This window comes from Dermochelys coriacea, chromosome 24 (assembly GCF_009764565.3).
Source record: "Dermochelys coriacea isolate rDerCor1 chromosome 24, rDerCor1.pri.v4, whole genome shotgun sequence".
Classification (NCBI taxonomy): domain Eukaryota; kingdom Metazoa; phylum Chordata; order Testudines; family Dermochelyidae; genus Dermochelys; species Dermochelys coriacea.
Genome location: NC_050091.1, coordinates 8,054,536 through 8,080,592, shown reverse-complemented (window position 1 = coordinate 8,080,592; position 26,057 = coordinate 8,054,536). Strand labels below are relative to the sequence as shown.

Sequence of the window (26,057 nt, the reverse complement as noted above, 5' to 3'; positions counted from 1 at the left end):
GATGGTACAAAAACATTTCCCAAGGATAACGGACACACACTGACCTCTCCTAGAAGATATGGTCAGGATGACCGTACATAATAGAGATGTTTTAATTGAATCAATATGTACAAGGATGAGTGATACTTCCCCTTAATGTGGTTGGTTAACTGTCAGAGGGACAGTACTAACTTGTTTGTATTAGGGTAAAAAGATGCATCTCAGAGGGAATATCTTTGTCTGGCTTAGGGAGGAGCAGAATCTCCCACTGTTCACTTAGCTGGTCCATTGTTGCGGTCCATGCATGTATTAGCGGTCCCGTAGAGTCTGTGGGATACTAGTACTGTGCTTCGTTAACAATAAGCCTGGCTGGGTGCCTTCGTCCCTTAACAGATCTTGTGGTCATTGGGTGGTTCGCTCACCGTGCCAGCTGTCTGCACAGGGCTGGGGCTTTACACAGAGGGAACACACATGCTGCTAAACATCTATCAACATCTAACCACGCTGTAGCTGGATGGGGCGATGCTGGCTTTCTGCACAGATTATCAGATTTCACTTTTATTTCAGAAGAGGCTTTGATCAGGAGTTTTCTTCTCCCTTCAAGCAAAAGACTGATAAAGAATACTGAACATCAGGAATGTCACTGAATATCAGGCTTGTTTTAGGGAGAGCCCTTATGAGCCAACATATACGGTTCTCTAACAATGATAGCTTGATTTCTAGATGTTGGCTTAAAAATCTTCTAGAAAGATCTGATTTTCGAGGGTAACTTTTAGAGCATCCTGTTTTCAGCCATGTTTGTCTATATAGTTTCTATTTAAGGGTTTGCTCCATTGTGATAGTCCAAGTTCTTACTCATTTCAGCAGATCAGGGACACCTGCACCTCTCATTTTATTTTTGCTTGGGTAGTATGTACTGTTAACTGAAACTACCTTGAAGATGCACTCACCGGTGCAGCTATTGATCCTGTTCTGCTGTTCGTGAAATGAAACTGCTTCAGTGGGCCTAAGTACAAAACCATGGGAAGTTTGATACACCACCTACAGTAACTAGAATGTCTTTAACCTTGTAGCTGCTGAGGGCAGGGGAGCATTTAGTTTTGCAGGGTTGGGGAAACAACTTCATGGACTCTTATTGTGATAAACTCCTGTGTGGCTTAGCAGGACGATGGTGGTTGAATTCTTAATCTCTGTATTAAGTGAGATCTGGATTGTCTGACAGAGAATCCGGTAGCCTGTCGCTTTCCTTGGGCTGCTGAGAGTTCTGGAGCTGTCCGGACATGCCTCAGGGTAGGGAGACTAAATGCACTAGGGGAGGGTTATGCACTGAGACTCAGCAGACCCATGGATTCAACTTGTAGCTCTTGACAGCTTCCCTATGTAACACCTGAGTTTCCCAGCTGTGAAATGATACTCCCTTACCCACAGGTGTGGTGAGGAGAGAGGCATCCATGGTGGTGATGTGCTCAGAGTCAATGGCAGTGTGTTTGGGGGGTGTGCTACATACTGTCCTTTGCCAAACTCGGGTTCTCAACCTTCTAACCCCCTACTGTTTTTAGCGCACCAGCTTGAGCAGAGCTAATGCCTGTCTGTCTACCTGTGCTGGGAGTCACGCACGCAACTGCTGTGTTAGATGTACCCTGCGCATTGTCTCGGAGGAGCAACTCTACTGCTGTGCTTCTGAAGTGTCTGCCAGGGTTGCTGTTCCCTCCCTCCCCGCTCCCTGAGAGGCCAGGCAGCTCAGCAGAATCTCTTAAAGGGATCTAATTGTCTGTGGTTCTTTCTCTGATTTTTTTTTTAACCTGAGGCAGCAGGAGGCCGGAGTCACTAACATGCAACGGGGGTTAGTGGCAGGGGTGCGGTTCACATCTGTGGCTCTCTTGAATGCTGACATCTCCCCACCGAAGGGGATTTTGTTGGCCATCTTCTAAGCACCATCATCCTGGTAAACCACACTTCTAAGCCTTCTCACTGTGTCTCACCTGCCTGCTTGAAGGCTACCAGAGCACACTAAAGCTGCTGCATTATGTACAGCTAGGGAGCTGTTCATCCCACCACACAGATGCTGCTAGTAATGGGGTGGAGCGTGGCAGCTCGATTTAACGGAGAAGGTGAGGGATGATGCTGTTGGCATCAGAAAGTGCTTGGAGAATTAAACCCCCAAGGCTGAGACTTTGGGCCTAATTCCCTATCTCCTTTGCACTGTCCAGAGTGCTCTAAGAACCCCCCAGTTTTAGGTCTTTTTTTAATTCCCTGACCTTTAACCCCTCATTCACCTTTCTTTGGGCTGCTATTATGGAGTAACTAACCTTAAACCGTAGAGGAGTGAATACTGTACACAGCTGCCTGAACCTGCTATGGTGTCCTTGGGCAGCTAGGCAGGATGCTACTTGCTTTAGGCGTGCCCAGAGCCAGTATCTGGGGAGGCTGAGAGGCTGTGCTCTTGGAGTATGTTGCTGACAGAGCTGGGCCTTGCTCTGTGGGGGTCTAGCTCTCAGCCTCCCTCTCCCTCCTGATAAATCTACTGTCCCTGCCTAAACGTCCCCAGTTCCAGCTTTATCCAAGCGTCTCCATGGTGCTCCGTTCAGACCTCTTCCTTTACCTTCTGCTGGGGTTTGCCATTGGCCTAAGGCCCTGGGCAGGACTCCTGGGTTTCAATCCCTGGCTCTGCCACAGCTTCAGATTGTGATCTTGGTGCAAATTGCTTTCCTCTGCCCCAGCTTTCCTCCGCTGTACGAAAGAGAAGGTGGACTTGTGATGGGGGCTTTTTGCTGTCGGTCTCAATTCACTCGTGGGCCCCTGATGCGAAGGCACAGGGCTGAGGAACAGGACAGAGCTTGCAGGAACTGGGGCCTCCTTTCCTTTCCCTTTCCAAGAGTCTTGCTCTCAGCTCAGCTAGGCTGAAGGACTGGGCAATGCTTCCTGCTCTGCCTCCCCATCCTGTAGGCCCTGGTTTCGCAGGAGGCTGGTCCCTATCTGCCCACTGGGCGACATGGAGTTATGGGGAGAGAATTCCCAGGGACGTTAGCTCCATTGTGGCTGCTGTGACACGAGGTAGCTGGAGTGAGTGAGTTTGAGGCCCGAGGGGAAGTGAAGGATCCCCAGGAGCTCTATGTCGTGGACCATTTCCTCCCCATCGCTCACCCCCTGGAGCTATCCATTCCCTTTCCACCACCCTGCTCTCCTGACCCCACAGTTTCCTTCCAGGAGCCTGTCTACACTAGGGTGAAACTGCAGGCTGGCTCCTGCCAGCTCTGTGTGTGGGGTCAGGCAGGCAGTGTTTTCAGATGGTTTTTGAGGGGCAGGGAGGGAGAGGGTTAAATCATGTATCAGGACAGGAGTGTAAATTATGTTGCTTCCTACTCATGAGATGTAGCCACCCTTATTGTGGCAACCTCCCCTGGCTTCCCTTTGAATCCAGACTGGTCCTTATCCTCCCCTTCATTTACTTCTACCTCTTTCCTGCCCTGGCCCTGGCTGCCTCAGCGTCCCTTGACATCATCTCCGTGCCCTCAGTCCAAGAGCCTTCTCCTAGGAGTTTGCAGCCAATGAACAGACAGCTCCCCCTAGGATTACCTCACCACCCTGCGTGTGCCTGCAATACGAGGTATGCCTGGGCCTAACATCCTGGATGCCATGGCTACGTTGTATTTTTAAGTGTAGATGTACCCTAAATCACTGCATTCTGTCATCACAGCCAGCATGCCAAGGCTCGTTGAAGGACCAGCTGGCAATCAAATAAAGCTGGTGCTTCTTGGTTGGTTCCGAAGGGGACGTAGGGATCAACCTGAAGAGTTTAAAAAATCAGTCGAGCTCCCCGCAACTACTGAGCTTTCAAACAAACACCATGAAAGGTGGAGCTCTTTAGTCACCTTCTGATTATGGCACCTCAAGGGGCCATATCTTCTAGTTTTTTCCCTGGGTCACCTGAGCTAGAAGATGTATTCTTTTTTAAGAATACTGAGACTCTCATGTAGTCACCTGGCTGCGGGAGCTGAGATGTTAAGAAAACCCACCAACCATCACAGGTCTTGCAATCAAACTGCAGCACTACCGCTGTTGCTTTGATGATCAGGCATGGCAGCTGGTGGTGTTCTCCCAGTTGCATCGGAGACCAAAGATTGACTAGAGCCCAGCTTGCCTCTGAAATGGCTGGAAATAAGATGACTAGGGAGGGGAAGGAGAATGCAACTGGGAGGTTTTGACAGAGGGGTCTTACAGAGAATCTTAGCTCTGTGCAGGCGCCCAGGCCAAATCCTGACTAAATGGGGCAGGAGGGGGAGGAATTCTGCTGACTGCCAAGTGAGGGAAACTGAGGCAAGCAGTTTGCCTCTTTAGTGCATTTGGCAAGGCCAATTCCACAGACAGAGGCTGAGGTCAGCTGGCAATTTCTCAGAATCTCTTCTTTCCCTGCACCCCCCCAATTCATTCTCTGCAAGGACCCTGAAATCGGGGGCAGACCAGCTGGACTGGCCCACAGGTCAGGGAGAGCAGGGAAAAGAAGGGACCAAGTCATCTGGGTTTGGAAATAGGTTAATGCAACAAAAGGACTCTGTGGCAGGAAGGCATTTGTAGCAGGGATTCTCCAGCAACAGCCCTGCGTCGTCCCAGATGGGGAATAGGAAGAATGTGTTGGGAACTTGACGGGGAGGGCTGGAGATTGGCAAGGGAGACAGATGCTGCAGAAGGGGTCACTTTCTGTGCTCCTCTCCCTTCCCTGTGTTCTCCCCCTTCCCCCTGCTGTTACAAAGGGGTTAGGGTGACCAGACAGCAAATGTGAAAAATCGGGACAGGACCTGGGGGATGATAGAAGCCTATATAAGAAAAAGACCCCAAAATTGGGATATCTGGTCACCCTAATGACCAAGAATAAATTGTCTGAATTTCTAGCCCCGATGCCCTGGAGCCAGAGATTCGATTTCTGGTTCAGGATTGACTCGACCCTTCTTTCTCCCAAGGCAGATGCATCAAAGTTCTACCCTGCTTGCTCTTTCAGCATGATTCAGACAAGACCTTAGAGACCCCAGGCCTTGTCCACTCTGCAGGATGTGGGGATTTCTGTAAAAACTGGGGCTTGCTCTAGTATCCTGGCCAAAATGGTTAGTCCCATTTATACAGCTGGGGAGTATTAGAGATAGAAAGAATGAGCAGGAGGACCTAGAGGCAGATTGAGTAAACGGGCTTCTTTATGGCGGTACTTGTTCCCCTCTACCCAATTGTTGAGTAAGCCCCAAATTAGTCACATCACACTCTTTTTATCTGTTAATATGTAAATACTCACATTTACTACAACACCCCCAAAACCCTTATTTGATAATATGAATGCCCATATAATGAATATTAATAGCTATATACTGAATATAATTATACCTGCCCCTGTTTACAGCATTAAGCATATCAGACAGACATTTTTATCTTGAAGACACATTTCTTTGCAGCAACTGTAGCCACAAGTTGCCTTTAAGCAGCAGTTCACAGGAGAGGGAGGAAGGGGCCATGACTCTGAGTTCGTTTATGTAGCTGGGAAAGAAGGAGGGAGGGGGGAGATAACACATTTCTCATGCAGCTGCAACACTTATCTATCCTTAACAAGCAGAAGGGAAGGGAAAGGGGTGGCAACTTTATCTATCAGGCACAAAGACAGTGCCTGCCTATGCCTTTACTCCCTATTACCATGATAGTGGCTCCCAGGTCTTTACTTAACCCTTACATACCCCAACAAGGAGACTGATGCACGGGGAGATGAGGAGACTCACCCAAGGTTGGACGTTTGTGGCAGTGCCAGGAATACAACCTAGGAGGCTCAGCTCCCAGTCCCCTTATGCTTAACTGCTAGACCATTTTCCTTCCCTGGACTGTTAGCAGAACCCAGGAGTCCTGGCTCCCAGTTCCCTGCTGTAGCTACTAGACCCCACTCCCTTCCCGGAGTTGGGATGAGACTATGGCAAACCAGGGAATTCTCTGTTAGCTCACATGCAGTGGGGCTGGTCTTTTGGAGCAGAAAGATTTTGAGTTCCAGCCTTGCTGCTGCTTAGAGTTTCCAAGTGGTCGCTGCTTGCAGCATAGTGTCAACAGGGCAGCTCTAGGATGCTTCTCATTTGTTGCCATATTTATGATTGCTACCTGGTTTCAGAGCTGCATGTCTGATGCTGTGTAGCACGTGACCCCTGCTAGATGCACCACATGGTGCAGCCTCGGAAGCTCTCCCCGGGCTGGTGCAGCTGGCATCATTTGCAAACATTAGTGAGATTCAGCCATATTAGTGCATATGTGTTGACAGTAAATACAGCAGTTGCTAACACCTACTTTTCTGTATCCTTGGGTTTCTCTCTTTCTCTCTCTCTCTCTCTCTGTCTTGTTGAGAACTTGCTGCTTCTCTGGCTAGAACAGACCTTCTGAGCTAGACACTTTGGGCTCAGCTGCAACCAGCTTTTGTTGGGGTGGGGTAAGAGTGAGGTTCCCTGCCCTGCTTGGTAGAGGGAGACTATATCAGAGTGAAAGGAATTACTAGCTTTGCAATGTCTTGTACTCTCCACAGCCAATGATATAATAGCACGGCACCTCCACCTTCTAGATGATGGGGTGCTGGAACAGGGTACATTCCAGTAAATGGAGCCCAAGCAGCAGCAGACATTTTGGAAGCTTTCTCATACACCTCATTTCACCATGGACGGGGCCTTTCCAAAGGGCTAGCCTAGGAGGCTTATGGTGTCACACCAGCTAGGAGGATCTCTTGCCTCGTACATAGTTTGTAAGCTCTTTGGGACAGGGATCATCTTTGTGTTGTGTGTTTGTACAGTGCCTAGCACCATAGGGTCCTGGTCCAGGACTGGGGCTCCTAGGTGCTACTGCAATACAGATACTACATCATAATAAGGGCCTGTGATGGAACTTGTGGGAGCTGGAATGTGGTGTAACAACCTTCTGACACAACATGGTGTAGGGTGAAGGCTGGATGTGCGCCCACCGTGTCGGCCTGGCCGTGGGGGCGTGATGACATTTCAAAAAGCAACGGCATCGCAGAGTGATGGGGGTGATGTCACACCACAATGTGTTGTCAGGCTAGACATGCCACCGTGGCACTTTGTCACAGCAGCCATGACATCGTAATGTGTTGCCACATCATGTGACGTGATGGTGGTTTTTGACATGATGGGATTCCAATGCAATGGGCTGTCATGAGAGTAAACGTGATGACATCACAGTCCGATGACATCTCAGGGCGGCTTGGTGCCCTTGCAGTTGCTATGGCAATGAGTGACAGCTGCCATCGGTGGTGAGAGGGTGCGGTCAGAGATGACGCCCCACCCCAGGGAGGGCTCAGGTCAGGGCTCACAGGCCCCAGGCAAAACTACAACCTGGAGTGCCCACCTCCCTTATGAACTACATCTCCCATGAGGCAGTGCCAGGGCTTGTGGAACTACAATTCCCATGAGCCTCTGCAGGCGGGAGATTGCTGAACTACCTTTCCCATGGAGCTGTGGGGGCAACAGCACCTGTATCACCCATGAGGCTTGGGGGGCTGAGGTGACCCCAGACTCCATTTCCCAGGGTGCCAGGCTCCCCAGGCATCCCAGACTCCATTTCCCATAGCGCCCTGTGTCCCCAAACTCTCCAGGCTACATTTTCCATGGGGCCGTGTGCCCCTCAGTTCCCCAGAATAAATGTCCCATAGGGCTATGCACCCCTCAGGATCCCCGGCCTACATTTCCCACAAGGCCCACCAGGCTGGGCTCCACTGACTACATGTCTCCTGGTGCCATCAGTATTCCGGGACTACATTTCCCATAGTGCCATGCATCACCAGGCTCCCCCCGACTCTATTTCCCATGGCGTCGTGTGCTCCTCAGACTCTCCAGACTACATTTCCCGTGGGGCCATGCACCCCTCCCCCCGCCCCCGGCTTCCTGAACTACATTTCCAATAGTGCTCTGCGCCCCTCAGACACTCTGAACTACATTCCCCATGGTGCTCTGCGCCCCTAGGCTCCCTGAACTGCATTTCCCATGGTGCTGTGCGCCCCTAGGCTCCCTGAACAGCATCTCCCTTAGCACTTGGCGGCCTGGCTACGGTGGCCGGTGAGGGGATCGCGTGACGGCCACGGCCGCGAACTGCTCGGCAAGATGGCGGACGAGGAGGGCGAAGGGCTGCAGCGCTCGGCGCCGGCTCCGCACCGTAACGGGGGGGGCGGGCCCGCGCCGGGGGGGCCCCGCGTCGTCCGCATCGTCAAGTCGGAGTCCGGCTACGGCTTCAACGTGCGGGGCCAAGTGAGCGAGGGCGGCCAGCTGCGGAGCATCAACGGGGAGCTGTACGCGCCGCTGCAGCATGTCAGCGCCGTGCTGGGCGGGGGGGCGGCCGACCGCGCCGGGGTGCGCAAGGGGGACCGCATCCTGGAGGTGTGAGTACGGGGGGGACCCCTCCGAGTGACCCGGGGGGCGGGGCAGAGTGACGGGGGGGCGGGATGGAGGGGGACTCTCCCGCTGCCTAGAGTGATGGGGGGCGAAGGGCCCCTTGCCCAGAGTGATTCGGGGGGAAGAGGGGGACCCCTCCCCACCGCAGAGAGTGACGGAGGGGGACCCCTCCCCCTGCCCAGAGTGATCGGGGGGGCGAAGGGCCCCTTACTCAGAGTGATTCAGGGGGAGGAGGGGGACCCCTCCCCACCGCAGAGAGTGACGGAGGGGGACCCCTCTCCCTGCCCAGAGTGATTGGGGGGAAGGAGTGGACCTCTCCCCACCACACAGAGTGACCGTGTATTGGAGATGCAAGTACTTGGGGTGGTGGTGGGGGGACTGGAACAGTTTGTATTGTGGTGGTGCTGAGAACCATTGAACTTGTGTCTGATGGAAACCGCTTCAAGCCCAGGCATGCAGCCGTGCCCCCAGCACCTATGGACTGGGTCTCCGAAGGGGGAGCTGAGAGGGAGGGAACCTCTTATGGAGGACCCGGGTGGAACCTCTGAAGGAGAACCAGCCTCAGTGGAGCTGAGCTCAGAGAGATGTGTTGGGGCAGGAGGTGGGGAGATTACATACTGGAGCTGGGGCTGTGGGGGACCTGCTAGAGGATGATCTCCTCCCTCAAAATCCCTTACTATTTGGAGGAGTGGGGCCTTAGCAAGGGAGGGGTGCCATCTTGGGGGGCATTTGGGGCCCTGAGATCTCTAGCCATATAGGCTGGAGTGCACAAGTCGGGAGCATGGGGGGACTGCCTGATGGCAGATGGGGAGAGGTGATCTTTCTGAGAAACTCCTCTATGGGAGACCAGCAGGGGAGGGGAGCAGGGCTGGGGAGTACCCTGGAGATGGGAGCAGGGCTGGGGAGAGTACTGGGGATGAGGATATGGAGTAGGGTTATGAGGAGGGGGCGCTGGGGAACAGCAGAACGGGTCAGAGAGATTTCTGTGGGGAGAGGGAACTGTGGTGTGCAAAGGGGTCTGCATCCTGGAGGGCTTGAGCATATGCTGTAGGGGAGAGGGTTAATGCTTTCCCTTGGGAATGGGAATATACCTCAACCAGGACAGAGATCTCTCTCTGGGAGAATCTCCCCTCTCCCCACAGAGAGATTGGTGACCCCTGTCCGCAAAGGGGGATCCTACTCCTCTGGGACTGGAGGGAATATAGGTCAAGGTGCATAAAGGGAATTGCACCCTTGGCAGAGAGAAGGATCTCCCCCTCCCCCACCCTCTGGGACTGGAGGGAACATAGGTCAAGGTGCATAAGGGGAATTGCACCCTCAGCAGAAAGAAGGATCTCTTCTCCCCACCCCAGCACATACTCCCTGTGGAGAAGGGAAAGCTCTGATTTTATTCTCATTTCTCATCACTTGGACAGTGGTACTGGACTGTCATTGATTTCTGGTCACTTGCACTGGTCCTATGCAGAGAAGTATTTAAATCCTGCTGAGGAAATGTTAAATACAACCTCCAACAAAGTCTCTGAATAAACATTTAAATCTTTATTATATTGTCTGATTTTATTTATTTTTTTTGGGTCATAACTTAAAATTTGGCCCTAAACTGCTAGGTCGTGTCTCCAGTGTTAATTGAGCCTCCTTTATAGCTTGTCCTTGACCTGTTGAGATTTTGAACTGAATTTTCCCCGGCACATTGTAATTCTTCAGGTGGTTTCTGCGGTGCCTCTGGCTGTTTGTGATATTTTCCCTAATTGTGTTCTGCTGTAAGATAAATTAAAAATACGTAAAGATCAATATGTATGCAGAGTCAGTTATCTTGAAATAGTTATTAATTATGATATTTCATAGCAATAAAAATGCCTTGATTTCCAGTCTTTGAGGATTTAAGTGTGTGAGGGAGAAGTGGTTTATGTTTTGTCCCACTGGATGGGAAATGTTCTTACAGGCCCTTGGTTATGTGAGTATTCATAGCCTGCGCTGGGGGAACCTTGTATCCACAAAGGGCTTTCTGCTGTGTGACCCGAATATTTGTGCTTTGACTTTCCTTCGCAGAGAACACGTTCGCTGGGTGAATTCTGCAGCTAGAGGATGTATTTAGAAAACAGTATTTATTGACGGAAGGAATATTTGTATGTATTACAGGACCCTGAGTATAAAATCCTCCACCTCCTCGTGCTCCCTGTGGAAAGCACTAAAGAGAATTGAATGTTTAAAATTATTGAAATAGGTTTCGAGGCTATGGGCTGGCTTTGGGGTTTGACCCTGGGAGCCGTGGATTTGCTCTTTGTACAGATTACTTGGGGGCAGATCCTCAGTTGGTATAAATTGTCCAGTGGAGCCAGGACAGTTAACACCAGTTCAGGATCTGACCCCTAGTTCTTTCACATGGCAACATGTGGTTTAGTGGTTAGAGCAGAGGCTTGTGAATCAGGACTTCTAATGAGCTCTGCTTCAGCTCTTGAAAGGCCGTATATTCTAATTGCTAGGGCAGAGGACTCAGACAGGACTCCTGGGTTCTATTCCCATCTATTGGAGGGAATATAGAATAGTAGGCAGAACAGCGAACTGGGACTTGGGATTCCCGTGTCTGGCTCTGCCCCTGACATAGTGTGTGTTCTTGGGACAAATCACTTTAATCTCTCCCACTGTCTCTGTTGTAGCACTGGTGAAATAGGGAAATAGAAGTGTCCCCAGTGCGAGAAAGCAAATATCAGATCTTACTTTTGTTAACTCAGGTGCGTAAATTGGCACCCTAAAAAGTTAATTGTTCCTGATTGCAATTTGTCAGCATGGAGCAGAGGATCCTGTGTCTTTCACACTTAGCTGTGTTATTGCTGGATCCAACCCCTGGAAGTAATTCTAGTATTGCAGCAAGTTGGAGGAGAAAACAATAAAACTGACTCCAGAAATAGCATTGATTTCCCTTCCTCTCCAGAGAAGCACAATGATGGAGGTGGGGTTCCCTGGAGCTCGGGAGGCACACATTTGTAGTAGGTGTGCTGTTGTTTGCTGATTTTGGGGCACACTGAATCCAATGCTTTCTAGTTTGTTGACTCTGAATAAGTCATTCATTCCATTATAGTGTAACCGGCTCTTAAAGTTAAGTTCTGCAGCGGATCATCTGATGCTACAGAGATAGCACTGGTAGAGATGGACTGTTTTCAAACTTGGATATCGAAGCTAACTCATACTTAAGCGCAGGGGCTCTGGAATGCCATTTAAAGTGTATGTGTGAGGAGCAATAGATTTGCACCCCGCAACAGCCTGGCTTCTCTGCCCATGGATCCCTATACCCACCCCTTCCAAATTTGACAGTGGTATTGTGACTTGATGTGCAGGGTTGCAGTGCCACATAGTTTGGCCCAGCCAAAAAGTGGTTGAGCCATGGTCTGGGTGGCCCCCCTGCCCTCCTTCCCAAGCTCCAAGGCCTACGATTAGACAAATACATAAGGATCCTGAGACTGAATAGGAATTGTTGAGTGCTGATCATCCCTGAAAATCAGGCCATTCATTTAGGTGCCTAAATGCATCTGTGTTTGCAAATGCTTATATAGTGTTCCACATCTTCAAAAGCACTAAAACTGTGTGCTTCTAATATGGGCTTTGTTTGGAACTCACATAAGCTGAGGCAAATTCCCTGCGATTTTGATATAACAAAGCAAAGTAACATTCTTTTAGAGCATGAAACTGGAATGAGGTCTCTTGCGTCCTGTTTCCAGCTCTTCCACTTTCTTGCTGTGTGGTCTCGATCAAGAGAGACAAGGTGGGTGAGGTAATATCTTTTATTGGACCAACTTCTTTGGTTGGTCCAGTAAAAAAAATTATTGCTTCACCCACCGTGGGCGGTCTCTAATATCCGGGGACTGACAAAGCTACAACAACACGGCATACATGGTCTTGATCACGTCATTTAACTTTTTTGTGCCTTACCTTATCTATCTGTAAAATGGATATAAAATGTAAATACAGTGGGGGCCATTTAAAACGGGATATTTAGCACGCGGGGTCGTTAATTTTCTGCAGTATTCCTCATTAAAGGAATAGGGAATTCTGTAGTAAAAAGAAATACTGTGGTGTAGTATTCATCCATTCTTAGGTTGTAAGCTTTTTGGAGTCAGGACCATCATTTCGTTCTGTCTTTGTAGAGCATCTAGTGCAATTGGCTCCTAGGTGCTATCACAATAAAAATATTTTGTATGGCATCTCTGTGGGGCTGTGAGGGTTAACATCTGTAAACTACTTTGCAATCTGTGGGTAAGCATTATGCATGTCTGACGTTTCTCAACAGTGTCTAATTGTGTTTTTCTATGCTTGTTATAAAGCACTTAATGCATGATACCCTGATACGAATCTCCCCCTTGTAACTTCTAGCTCAAAATGCTTGGTTTTGAAAGCTGACATTGCAGCATAATGACTACAAAGTGCTTCTCTAATCTTCTTAGCATGTTGTCTGTTTGTGGGAGTTGAGGGCACTGAAGGCAGACAAAGAAAGCAAATTTAGTTCCTTGATTATCACCTTGAATGACAGTCATAACTAATCTTTTTAAAAAAATGTCTCTCACAGGTGTGCACATCTCTGGTTACAGCAAAGCTTGCTTGAGATGATCTAATAGATATAGAAGGAGTCAAGTTTTAAGTATCAGTGAGCCATGTGTAGAAGAATTGCCTGGTGTTTAAGTCATTGGCCAAAGCTAAATTCAGTTCATAGCTCTGCCACAGACAGGAATGCTAGCAAGTGGCTTACCAGATCCAGCAGGTGGTCCATCTGTGCTGGTGTCCTGTCTCCAACAGTACTTCAAAGGAATAAGCAAAATAGCTTTAAGTGGGCATTTTTTGAATAATCCGCCCATGGGAAAAATTTCCCTTGGAGTTTGGTTTATGCCCTGACACACAAGCGTTAAGAATAATTTAATCTCTTTCTTAGTTCCCTGTCCATAATATAGGGATAATACTTTCCTGCCTCATAGGGTGTTGTATGGATGAATCTGTTAATGTTGGAGTTGCTCAGATACTATGGTAATTTGGGGCTAGATGGGCACTTAGAGAAAATATTTTGGGTGTTGTACTAATTGACTTTTCCAGTTATGCCTCTGGGATGTCAAGAGCCAAATAAATTATTCATAATAGGTGAGAAATTAGCCATGTCTGCAGGTTATTTAAAGACCTGAGTAATACATTGGGGACTCTACCAACACCCTCTGGGCTTGGCTGGACCTATATATGTGGGTGCACACACACTTCTGTTTTCTCAGTGCTGTCACATAAGACTAGCTCCTTCTTGTTCGAATGAGAATAAACTCATCTCTTTATTCTGAAGTCTAACGTTGTGCATGGACTTGAGGTACAAACATCTGATTCTGCTTTGGAAAAGTACAGAGACTGTCTCTAGAAAAACAAGAAGGCAGCTGTGTGTGCTGCTTTTTCACTGTTTTACTGCTTGCCCAGAGGGCAAATTGCCAGAAAATCACCTTACGAAATGGTCAGCAGGCTGAGCTAGGCTGAACTCCCTTTAACTGAGTGATTTTTCTGAGACCTGCAGGGCTCAGCTTTAGTGCTCAATATTGTGGTAGCAAGTGTTATGTTATAGCTCATCAAGTACTTGAATTAATGTTCCCTGAGCATACCTCACTTTCTCCTTCCAATTTTGCAATTCAGTCTTGGAAACTTAAGTTTCCAAAAGTCCTGTAATTTTAGCTGATGAGAAGCTGAAGAACATACTAGTGCTTTACATTGAGAGTGCTCAATTCCAGACCTTTGAATGTATAAAACGAGTAAGAGGGATGCGTGGTTTTGCGTTTTACGAGATTGATTCACCATTTTCCGCTCATTGGTTGCTGTTAGTCCTGTATCGCTTGAAAGACTCCTCCACTTGTAAGTCTGTATGCATAACTACTTGCACAGTGCATTAAGTCTTATTGTTTTACCTTCTTTGTTTCCTGTAAGGATACAAAACCAAAATCCTTCTCAACACTAGCTGATTGACTTTCTTCCTCAACATAATTCACTGTTTGTATATTGCTATGACAGTTTGTTTTTGTCTTTCTAGTAGTGTTTATAAATCCACTCTAATGAAGAGTTCTTGTGTTATGGGCTTTTCATCAAGCATACAATTGAAAAGCTCTTGCATGTATCCATCTAAGCTGATATAAAATTTCCATAGTATTTTTAAATAAAATCCATATGTGTGACTAATAGCACCTGAGACTACTGAAGCTGAAATAATTTATAGCTACTTTTCACCACTTGTTCAGCATTTTGCATTTCCTGCAGATTGAAAAAATGAAAATATAGGTTGGTCAGTTTCCCTTGTATTTGGTCAGTTTCGCTCTCTGGTTCTGGTATAGTAGGACAGTGCTATGTTGGGGCTTCTGACACTGTAAGGAGGAAGTTTTTTTTTTTTTTTTTTAAACATAAAAGCTCTTGGAAAAACATATTTCATACTAGGATTAAAATGTTTATTTACAAAGTCTGAACCCTAGGCTGAACGCTAATTGTGTTCTGTTGAAACCAGCAATATTCTAGTACTTCGCTACCTCACTGTGATGCCTTACGGTAGTAATAAATGAAGAAGCTGATGGGATGTGTGTCTCTAGGTATTTGTGTGGTGTCACGGGATCTGGGCTATGCCCCAGCCTGTAAGTGGTCTCCTTGGGGTGACCCCTTTACTGTGCTGGGTCCCAAGGACCCACACAGAGTCAGGCCTGTGGACTCTAAGACTGGGTCTTTGACCCCAGCATTCCCTGTCTGTCTCTGTGGCTCCCTCAAGTGAATCCAGCCGAGCCAAACTCCAACGGGAGGCTTGTACTGGGCCCATACTGTGTTCTCCGGGAGTACTTACAGCGATACAGGCAGCCTTTTTCAGAACAAGGGGTCCATTGATGAGTCGCCTGGCTACCGAATCGAACGTCCTTGGGGTAGCACAGAGAGGCAAAAGTTATGCCATAGTCCACTCTGGTTAAACCGGTGCCCTGATGAGACAGCCAAGCTGTGATGGACTCTACCTCTGGCTCTTGTCCTGTGTTCCCCCTTTATCTCCCCAGCTCCAGGCTCCTGAGTCCCTCCAAAAGGGTTACCTTCCTCCAGTCACCTGACACCTTGTTTTCTAGCTCAGTCCCTGGTCCAGCCTGCGGGGTCAGGGGTGGGAGTTGTTTCCTGCTGTTAGATGTTCAGTCCTGAGGCCATCTCTTTGTCTTGCTTGGGGTTCCTGCTGTTAGTGTTGAGTCCTTGGGGCAGTGGCACAGAGGAATGTTCAGGAGACGCAGCAGGGCCCTGATCAGCCCCTATGGGGGGGCGGGGAGAGAGCTGTACCCAGCCCCGCCCCGGCTCCCTGGCTCAGCCCCACCTCGGCTCCCCCGGTCACTGTCCCTGCCATAGCCCTGGTGCTCAGCTGCGGCTCTGGCCCTATCTTCAGCCCCCGACCATGGCTCTGGCCCCATCCGTGGCCCTGGCTGCCAACCACAGCTCAGGGAGGGCGTGGATGGGGTAAGGGGAGGATGCAAGGTAAAATGTTCAGGGATCACTGTGTTAGGGCATCTCTTTGTCTTGCTGGACCCTCTGTTGATTTGGATTGGTTTGGGCCAGTTCTTTACCGACTTTATTCATTCCTCCAGACAGTGAGGTGATGCACACCCCTTCTGCACTGTCCCAGGAGCAGGGTTAACCCTTTTGCACTTACTGGGTAGCAATGCAATGTACAGAGGGAAACTGAGGCATGCCTAGGATTCATAAAAATATTACAGAAAATACTCTTTGTCACACGGACAAGAGCCATATAAGTGTTACAAGATTTGTTGGGAGAGTTGTGATGGAATTGAAAGTGGCGATGAGATACAGTGCAATCAGAAAGATCAGCAGCAATCAGCAAGATGATTGAAGTTTTGTTCTCCGGTTTGTACTCTCTCTTTGGAGTTCTTCTCAGAACCCAATTTTCACTTTCTGACCAAGTGAGGAGAATACTCTATGAAAGGCACTGAGCCTAAAGGCTATGTCTATATGTCAGTATATCTAATGTCACTCAAGGGTGTGAATAAATCACCACCCTGAGTGACATAAGTTAAACTTCTCCTGCCAACATAGCTACTGCTGTTTACGGGGGCTGGAGTCGGTAAGATGACAGCATAGCTCTTTACCATTGGCTTAGAGTGGCGACATGAGAGAGCTTAGAGTGGCGTAGCTGCATTGGTGGATGCGCTGCTGTAAACTCTCTACTGTAGCCATGCCCTAAGACTTTATCTACACTACAAATGCTATGCTGGTATAGGTATATTGCCATAGCCCCCAAGTGTAGACACAGCTTCTGCTGATGGAAGGAGTTCTTCCGTCAGCATAATAATACCATTCCCCAAATGACATTATTTTTGCTGACATAGGCAGATTTCAGTTGGCATAACTGTGTCTACACTGGGGATTTCGTCAGCATAACTGAGTTGTCTGGGGGTATGGTTTATTTCACACCCTGACTCTTAGCTATGCTGACAAATTCTGTAGTATAGACCTGGACTAAATGATACTCTGTCCTTATTGGTGCGATTCTTTGTTTGCTTGTATAAGCTGAAAGAAAGTAATTACTGTTCAGTTTCCAGAATTGATATCAAGCTTTATTTCTGAAGTGGCCAAAAATACTTACCCCCTTTAGTAAGACAAAGTATTCTTCCTTTGCTTAGTTAATTCTTACTCATTTTATAGCAATATTTGTTTTTTAAAGCCTTTGGAAATGTTAGCATGAGTTTTTGTGTGTACTTCAAAACCTTTCTCACTAACATTACTTTAAAGTCTTTTTATTGCTTCCTAAACAGAATAATGGGAACTATATCATACACTAGTGTTGAGCCTGTTAATACATGTGGAGCTGTTAGAACTTCCTTAAAATGGCATGAGAGCTTGTGTGAAAATAATTACTAAATGATCCAGGCTCTTTTCTCAGTGTGAGGAAGATATCAGCAGTGGTAAAGTCAGTGGACTTCAGTTTGCTTATGCTCTCTCTACTTAATGAGTATTTATCGTTCTCAAATAATGTTAAAACTAGGACTTGATTTTGAGCTGGAAAAGAGAAAGGTCAGCATACAAGTGTTTCCCTTTGTTAGGAGCATACTAGAGATGGGAAATACTGATTAGGTTCTAACTGAATTGCCAGGGCAGGGATATGTTCTGTTTTTGTTCTCCAGTGCTCTCTCCAGTCTTGTTCTAATGGTCTCAAGTCATGAGGTTTCCACTTAGGCCAGGTCTACACTAAAAAGTTAGGTCGACTTAGCTGCGTTGCTCAAAAAAAATCTACACCCCTGAGCATTGTAGTTAAACCAACCTAACCCTGGGTGTAGACAATGCTGGGACGATGGAAGAATTCTTCTGTTGACGTAACTACTACCTCTCGGGGAGGTGGATTAACTACAGTGGTGGGAGCACCCTTCCCATTGCTGTATTGAGTGTCTACACCAATGGTTCTCAACCTATTTACCATTGTTGGCAGCTCTATCTGGGTTATGTGGGCTGCGACCACACAATATGTATACACACCCTGTATGGCCCTGAGGATGTCACATGAGCCGCAGCTGTGTGCTGATTGGGCTGCAAGCGGCCCACGGGTTGAGAACCACCGCTCTATACTGAAGCGCTACAGTGGAGCAGCTGTTGTACTGTGGTGTTCCTAGTGAAGACATAGCCTAAGGCCATGTCTACATGTACAATGCTGCTGTAGCTCTCCAGTCGGCATAAAAAACCCACCTCCTCGAACTGCAGAAGCTGCGTTTGGTGTGAGAAGCTCTCCTGCAGAGGTGGTGCTGTGCACACCAACGCTTATGTCGGTGTAACTTATGTCACTTGGGGGTGGTTTGTTCACGCTGAGTGACATAAATTATGCCAACATAGGCTGTAGTGTAGACATAGCTGTAGAGACTATTCCACTGTCTGAAACATTACTGTTTAGATGGTAAGCTCTTTGGGGTAGAGCCATGTATGCGTTACTGGTGTGGGGCTTTACACAGGGAAAATAGTCAAGCCAATAAGAGAGACAGTCTCTCTGTTTCCCCAGGAATTTCAGGGTTTTATGCCTTGTTGTCAAAGATGAAGTTGCAGAAGTATCATCAAAAAGAAAAGGAGTACTTGTGGCACCTTAGAAACTAACTAACAAATTTATTTGAGCATAAGCTTTCGTGAGCTACAGCTCACTTCATCGGATGTATCATCTTTATCCTAGGATTGAGCTGGATGGTTGAACAAGTCTCTTCCAGCCCTAATTCCTATAGTGAGGAAGGACCTGCTAATGTAACAATACCCAGAGATAAAAGTTAGGGCTGTCGATTAATCGCAGTTAACTCACGCAATTAACTCCAAAAAAATTAATTGCAGCTTTAATCGCACTGTTAAACAATAGAATACCAATTGAAACTTACTAAATATTTTGGATGTTTTTCTACATTTTCATATATATTGTATTCTGTGTTGTAATTGACATCAAAGTGTATATTATTTTTTATTACAAATATTTGTAAAAATGGTAAACAAAAGAAATAGTATTTTTCAATTCACCTCATACGAATACTGTAGTGCAATCTTTGTCATGAAAGTGCAACTTACAAATGTAGATTTTTGTTGTTGTTACATAACTGTACTCAAGAACAAAATAATGTAAAACTTCATGGCCTACAAGTCCACTCAGTCCTACTTCTTGTTCAGCCAATCGCTAAGATAAACAAGTTTGTTTATGTTTACAGAAGATAATGCTGTCCTCTTCTTATTTACAATGTCACCAGAAAGTGAGAACAGGCATTTGCATGGCACTTTTGAGGCTGGCATTGCAAGGTATTTACGTGCCAGATATGCTAAACATTTGTATGCCCCTTCATGTTTTGGCCATCATTCCAGAGGACATGCTTCCATGCTGATGACACTTGTTTAATATAACTAATGCGTTTGTGAAATATAAATTATAAAATAAATTTGTGACTGAACTCTTTGGAGCTCTGTTTTACCCGCATTCTGTCATATACTTCATGTTATAGCAGTCTCAGATGATGACCCAGCACATATTGTTCATTTTAAGAACGCTTTTTCACTGAAGATTTCACAAAATTCAAAGAAGGTACTAATGTGAGATTTTTAAAAGCTACAGCACTCGACCCAAGGTTTACAAATCTGAAGTGCCTTCCAAAATCTGAAGTCTTAAAAGAGCAGCACTCCAATGTGGAAACTATGGAACCCGAACCACCAAAAAAGAAAATCAACCTTGTGGGTGGTGGCATCTGACTTAGATAATGAAAATGTACGTGTCAGTCTACACTGCTTTGGATTCTTGTCGAGCAGAACCCATCATCAGCGTGGACGTATGTGCCCTGGAATGGTGGTTGAAGCAGAAAGGGACATAGGAATCTTTAGTGCATCTGGCGCGTAAATATCTTGCGATTCTGGCTACAACAGTGCCATGAGAACACCTGTTCTCACTTTCAGGTGACATTGTAAACAAGAACCAGGCAGCATTATCTCCTGCAAATGTAAACAAACTTGTTTGAGCAATTGGCTTAACAAGAAGTAGGACTGAGAGGACTTGCAGGTTCTAAAATTGTATTTTTTTTATTTTTGAATGGATTTTTTTGTACACAATTCTACATTTGTAAGTTCAACTTTCATCATAGAGATTTCACTACAATACTTGTATTAGGTGAATTGAAAAATACTATTTGTTTTTTACAGTGCAAATACTTGTAATCAAAAATAAATATAAAGTGAGCACTATACACTTTGTATTCTGTGTTGTAAATGAAATCAATATATTTGAAAATGTAGAAAACATCCAAAAATATTTAAATAAATGGTGTTCTATTATTGTTTAACAGTGCGATTAATTGCAAATAATTTTTTTTAATTGCTTGACAACCCTAATAAAAATTCATCTGAGATGGCAATCTGCTTACGAGAGCCAGGTTGGCTCACCCTGCACAACCCTTTATGAAGTGCCTAGTTCCTGGTGGACCACTTGCCAATAGGTCTTCATCAGATCAAAATAACATTTTTGAAAAGGATCTGGGCTTTTACTTCTCAGTGGTGCTTCTTTAGAGCTGTTTATTGTTTGTTTGAAATTCTTTGAAGGGCAGAGACAGTTATGAAGTTGAATCTGTGGGATTCAATAGAGGTGAAGACTTGAATTTTCTCTACATCCTCTCCCCCAACCTACTTGAAATTTTGAAAATTACTTCCTTTCTCTCATCTGTTTGGGTTGTGTCAGCTCTTAGAGGCAGGCCTGTCACTGCTTATGCAATGCCCTGCAACCTGGGGCCCCAGTATTGGCACCTCCTAGGTGCTACTACTAAAATCTGTTGCTGTAAGCCTGTATTGCGCTGTCTAGTAGGTGAATTGTGCCATACAATTGAAGTCCTTACCTCACAGTGCTAGATGTTTGAGGATAGGAATTGGTACAGTCCACAGCAGACTATTGAGATCTTTATGGGTAGAACCGGTCAGTTAGTGAAGGAGGGTGCTCAGTGAATGTTTAGTCAGTTGTTTCTCAACTTCACAGTGGCATTTGGAAGGGGAAAGTCAGGACTCCAGCTTGGGGAAGCGTGTGAGGGGTGTAGGAGGAGAGAGGTGCAAATGACTGAGTTTCTGTTTCAGGGGCTGATGCAGTAGTTGTGGAGAAAGGCTTGTTACATTGCTACAGGGTGATTCATCTTCATGTCCAGCAGAGGCTTCTCCTGAGGAGGCAGCTGATCTATATGGTTACTGTCCTTGTCATGGGATCTTTATCTATAGTGTCAAGATTATTACTCTTTCCACCCCACAGTTAGCAACCTGCTCCCGTTATTGTAATAAAAAAACGTTGTGTGACTGGACTCCTGACTCTGCACTTAAAAACAAATCTATTAGCGGGGAGAGATTTTAGTGAGAAGGATTGGTGTTAAGGGGCAGGCAGGAGTGTGAATGACTTGCTAGTGATTCACTGAATTTTATGGGACTCTTAATACTTTTTGACAGACAGACCTACTTGGAGGAATTCTGAATCTCGGATAGAGCCAGAATCATACATGCTCCAAGTCAGGTGTCAAGAACAGAAAGAGGTGAGGGAGTGAGCTGGGGAAGAGTCCTCTGTTAACAGAGATGGATGATGCATGAAATCGTGGTGAGAGTAACAGTTCTGCTGGTTCGGCTCCTTAGAAAGAGGTCACTTTTAAAACCTACACATATTTTGGTCCCTGGAACATTCTTCTCCAGTAGTGGGATGGTTGGGACTTGTTGGCTGAAAGGTGCACACAGGTGAGAAGGCAGCTTTTAGAGTGGTGTGTTTTTTTTGTTTTTTTGACACTTTGCTCTCCACTAGGGGAGGACAAAGTTGATTTCAAACTTTTTCCCTCAGGCTGGATTGATTTTAAATCACCATGTGGAAAGCTTCCATTTAAAATCTTCAATTTTAATCAACTTTCCCATTTGTATCAGAGTTATTTTCTAAAGAAAGGTACACTCACATTTGAAACACGTTGATTACTGCTAAACAGAGCCCTCACACTAGATTTGGTACATCTTTTGCTAGGTGGGTACACTATAATGATATGCATTTATTTAAGCAATTATGTAGCTTAATATTTTCAGCTTCTTAATTGTGCATATTTAGTATGTTAGAAAATGATTGCTATATTGCTTATTTACTACCTGTTTATAAAGCTTGACCTTAAAAGTTAGATTTCCCCTCGCACCCCTGTTTCTTTCTTTATATGGAAAAGCAGCCTTTAACTGAGTTTTTGATAGAGGCTCATGGATTCAGCAAATTTATTTTTTTTATTTAAATGTTTTAGGAGATTATAACAAGCTTAGTCCTCAACATATTTTGTATTAAATTCAGATTTCGTTTTAAACAGTTTTTAATGAAAAATTTATAATTTAAATAACCAAATAAAAAAAACTGATTTAAATAAAAACTGATCCCCCTCCCCCCATCACTGATTTTTATCCACCCTGTTTAAGTGTCCTGTTTCTGGGACATTTAGTTTTAGCATTTCTCTTGAGATGGTTTAGGAGAATGAAATCCTCAAACGTTTTCTAAAGAGATTTATAAATTTAAAAACTTTTAAAACCAGAAATACTCTAAACCTTGGAAATATCCCTTTTTAAGCATAGCGATTTGGGGAAATCCTACCTTATCAAAAAATATCTATGTCCAGAGGCACTGACTTCACCAGTTCCCGGGAGCTGCTTGATTCCTGCCCCAGGTCCCGCCACTACTCCACCCCTTCCCCCAAGCTCCAGTCCTGCCTCTTCCCGCTCCCTTCTCCACCTCTTTCTGCCCCCTCCCCTCCCCTTCCCTCCCAATGCCTCCTGCATGCCGCTGAACAGCTGGAGGGAGGGGGGAGGAGCTTCTCGGTGCCCCAGTGGGCAGAAGGGATGCGGGGGGGCAGGAAGAGGAGTTGATCCATGGGTGCTCCAGCCATTGAGTCAGCGCCTAGGTCAGTGTCCCCCAAGGCCCCATTTACACTAGGAAAACCATGTACCCAAATGGCTCCCTCTAGCAGGATGGCTTGCCCAGGGGCTGGCGAGCCTTGTCATGGCAGATTATTTTGGTTCTCCAGCCCATTGGTAGTGAATGCTATGGGTCTTCCTCGTTAAGGGTTCCACCTTGGGGCTCTGTACAACTTTGTGTCTTGTAGTGAGACATCTCAGATTGGATAGGAGCCGAATAGTTCTCCCCTGGGACAGGGCGAGTCTGCTGGAAGGACAAGGGGAACTTAGTATCATTTTTACAACGTCCAGACAAGGGCGGAAGTAAAAACAAAACAAAATGCACTCATGTCAAAAAATCCTCTAGTGTCCAATTGTCTTAGGAACCAGTGTGTTTAAATTCTGCAAAACCATACAGTTCTATCACTGAGTAAATATTACGTAGTTTGGCTAAGCTGATCTTGCCCTTCTGGAGGCTTCTGATTTGTCCGTGCCATATGATCAGGGATCGTAAAAATCCATTTGCCACAGAAAATTGTGGAATTTGCGTTTTTACAGAGAATCTTTAGTTTTTACATTTTGTGAAAAAATATAGAGTAGAACCCTGTTTATCTGCCCTCCATTATCCGCTTCTCTGTATTAACAGGACCGCCAGCCCGGGGCATTAGTTGTCAGCCCTAGCCCCACTGCTGTCAGCCCTGGCCAGCTGGTGGTTCGGTTAATACAGAAAGCGGGATAATGGAGGCTCGATTAAACGGGGTTCTACTGTACATCAGTAAAACGTTGTGTTCAACTGATATATATATATATTGTGGCTAGGGAAACTAAAGTTCTGCGTTTCATTGTAATCACGGAAAAATGCTGATTTTTTTTTTTTAAATCAGAGAATTTTGGTTTTTATATCACAGAAAACTAGGATGCTTGCTTATGATGTACTGTTCCCGTTCTTTGGCTTGGAGGTGATTACTCCTGGCCGAGTTGCTATGGTGACTTTATTGTGCCGGTGCTAGTCCTCTGGCCTCTGTGATATTGCACAGCTCCCTTCAGCGCCTTTGTACTGCAGAGCTGGGGTCTAGCGCAGTGGAGCTGCAGCAGGACTGCCACTGAAATTGTGTCTGGGCTTATAAAGAAGCCTGTTGGGTTAATATTTTAAGTGACTGGATGGTGGTGGGGTGGGGGGCTTCACAGACAGTTACTTTTGTGCAAATGAAATGATACATTGCAGTAGTTAGCGACAGGAGTTGGAGTTGAGACCCCTGGGTTCTGTTCCCAGCTCTGGGAGGAAGTGTGGTTCTAGAAGGGAACTGGGGCTGTATGTATCCAGTTGCACAAGGAAGCAGCCGTTTTCAGATCAGCCTGGAAGCCGGCATGGTTAAGCAAGCTCTAGAAATTGTGAGTGAGGAGAGGAGGGCAGTTGATTATGTTTGTCGCTGGCATGACCTCTCTCAGGAGAGAGACGGGGATGGCTCTGGTGACTGGGAATGAGTATTGAGCTTTTTCTTCTAGGGTCCTAGATCGTATCCAGCTCAGGTTGTGAGTGACTGAAAACTGTTTCCATCTTGTAGCCCTTGTGAAATGAATTTGGTGGATCTCAGTCCAGTTCCTATTGCACAGTCGTCCATATTACCAAAACCACCATCACAACTGGCAATCCGTGGCAGTCTCTCCGGGAAACCCAGGATTGAATGGGCCACAGTAACTGAATTCTCTCCTCCGCCCAACTCCCCCTCCCCATTTCAGGTCTGGATTGAAGCACACAGGCGGCAGACAGTGTGAGGAAAACATGACCTGCGGCCCCTTGTGCTGAACCTGGTCTATGGACAAACAGATGGCGTCAATCTCTCGGGCTGTCCATTGCTGCACTGTTTAACAACACTAACTTCACACTGAAGGAAACAATTCCTGGATAGCATTGCTGTCTCATGAATAGGGCCCTACCAAATTCATGGTAGACTTTGGTCAATGTCACAGTCATAGGATTTTAAAAATTGTAAGTTTCATGGTTTCAGATATTTAAACCTGAAATTTCAGAGTTGTAACCAGGAGTCCCAACCCAAAAGGGGATCATGGGGGCTATTGTGCGGGAGGGTCGCGGTGTTGCCACCTTCACTGCTCTGCTGTTGCTGGCAGCAGCGATGCCTTCAGAGCTGGGAGGCTGGCTAGCATCTGCCCTCCAGCTGCCCAGCTCTGAAGGCAGCACAGAAGTGCAATACCGTGACATCCCCCCCACCCCCTCACAACCACCTTTGGGGTTGGGACCCCCAGTTTGAGAAGTGCTGGTCTCCCCTGTGGAATTTGTGTAGTATAGGGTACACAAAAGAGCAGGTTTCACAGGGGAGACCGGATTTCACGGTCTGTGATGCATTTTCCACGGCCATGAATTTGGTAGGGTCCTACTCATGAAATAAGTGTCTTGGGGTTTCATAGACCCAGTGTAATTCTGTACAAATGGAGCTGATTTCCCATGCAGGGTAAACTTGAAGCAAGTGAACTTCAGTTGAATGGAACAAATGAGAGACGTCAAGAATGATAACATTCAAAAACCAGTCGGAGAACACTTCAATCTCTCTGGTCATTCGATTACAGACCTAAACATCGCAATTCTTCAACAAAAAGCTTCAAAAACAGACTCCAACAAGAGACTACTGAATTGGAATTAATTTGCAAACTGGACACCATTAAATTAGGCTTGAATAAAGACTGGGAATGGATGTGTCATTACACAAAGCAAAACTATTTCCCCATGTTTATTCCCCCTCTACTGTTCCTCGCACGTTCTTGTCAACTCTGGAAATGGCTTGATTATCACTACAAAAGTTTTTTTTCCTCTCCTGCTGGCAATAGCTCACCTTACTTGATCACTCTCCTTACAGTGTGTATGGTAACACCCATTGTTTCATGTTCGCTGTGTATATAAATCTCCTCACTGTATTTTCCACTGCATGCATCTGATGAAGTGAGCTGTAGCTCATGAAAGCTTATGCTCAAATAAATTTGTTAGTCTCTAAGGTGCCACAGGTACTCCTTTTCTCATTTTTAATGTGGCACTAAATTTCAGTGATGGACAACTTGGTTCAGTTGACAGTTATAGCTGCATTATAATATCCAGAATGCGAATTTAAAGGGAGCCATACACACTCTAATCCTGTGGCAGGAGGTGATTAGTGATGAGGGACTGTAGGATAGATCTTGGATAACTATCTATCTTAGGTACTTACCCGGCCCTCATTGCTAGGAGCACAGTGCCTCCCA

General features: G+C 46.3%; 1 protein-coding gene across 2 annotated transcripts in view; it reads left to right on the top strand.

The window, feature by feature from the left end:
- The first annotated feature begins 8,013 nt into the window (after positions 1 to 8,013).
- SNX27 (sorting nexin 27) overlaps positions 8,014 to 26,057 on the top strand; it is a 47,634-nt gene continuing 29,590 nt past the window's right edge. The window contains exon 1 of one of the 2 annotated variants that reach the window (XM_038382682.2): positions 8,014 to 8,377. In XM_038382682.2, coding sequence (XP_038238610.1) covers positions 8,103 to 8,377 — 275 coding nt within the window. In that variant the 5' untranslated portion in view covers positions 8,014 to 8,102. The remainder of the gene's footprint in view (positions 8,378 to 26,057) is intronic. The other variant, XM_038382683.2, reaches the window with a different exon arrangement.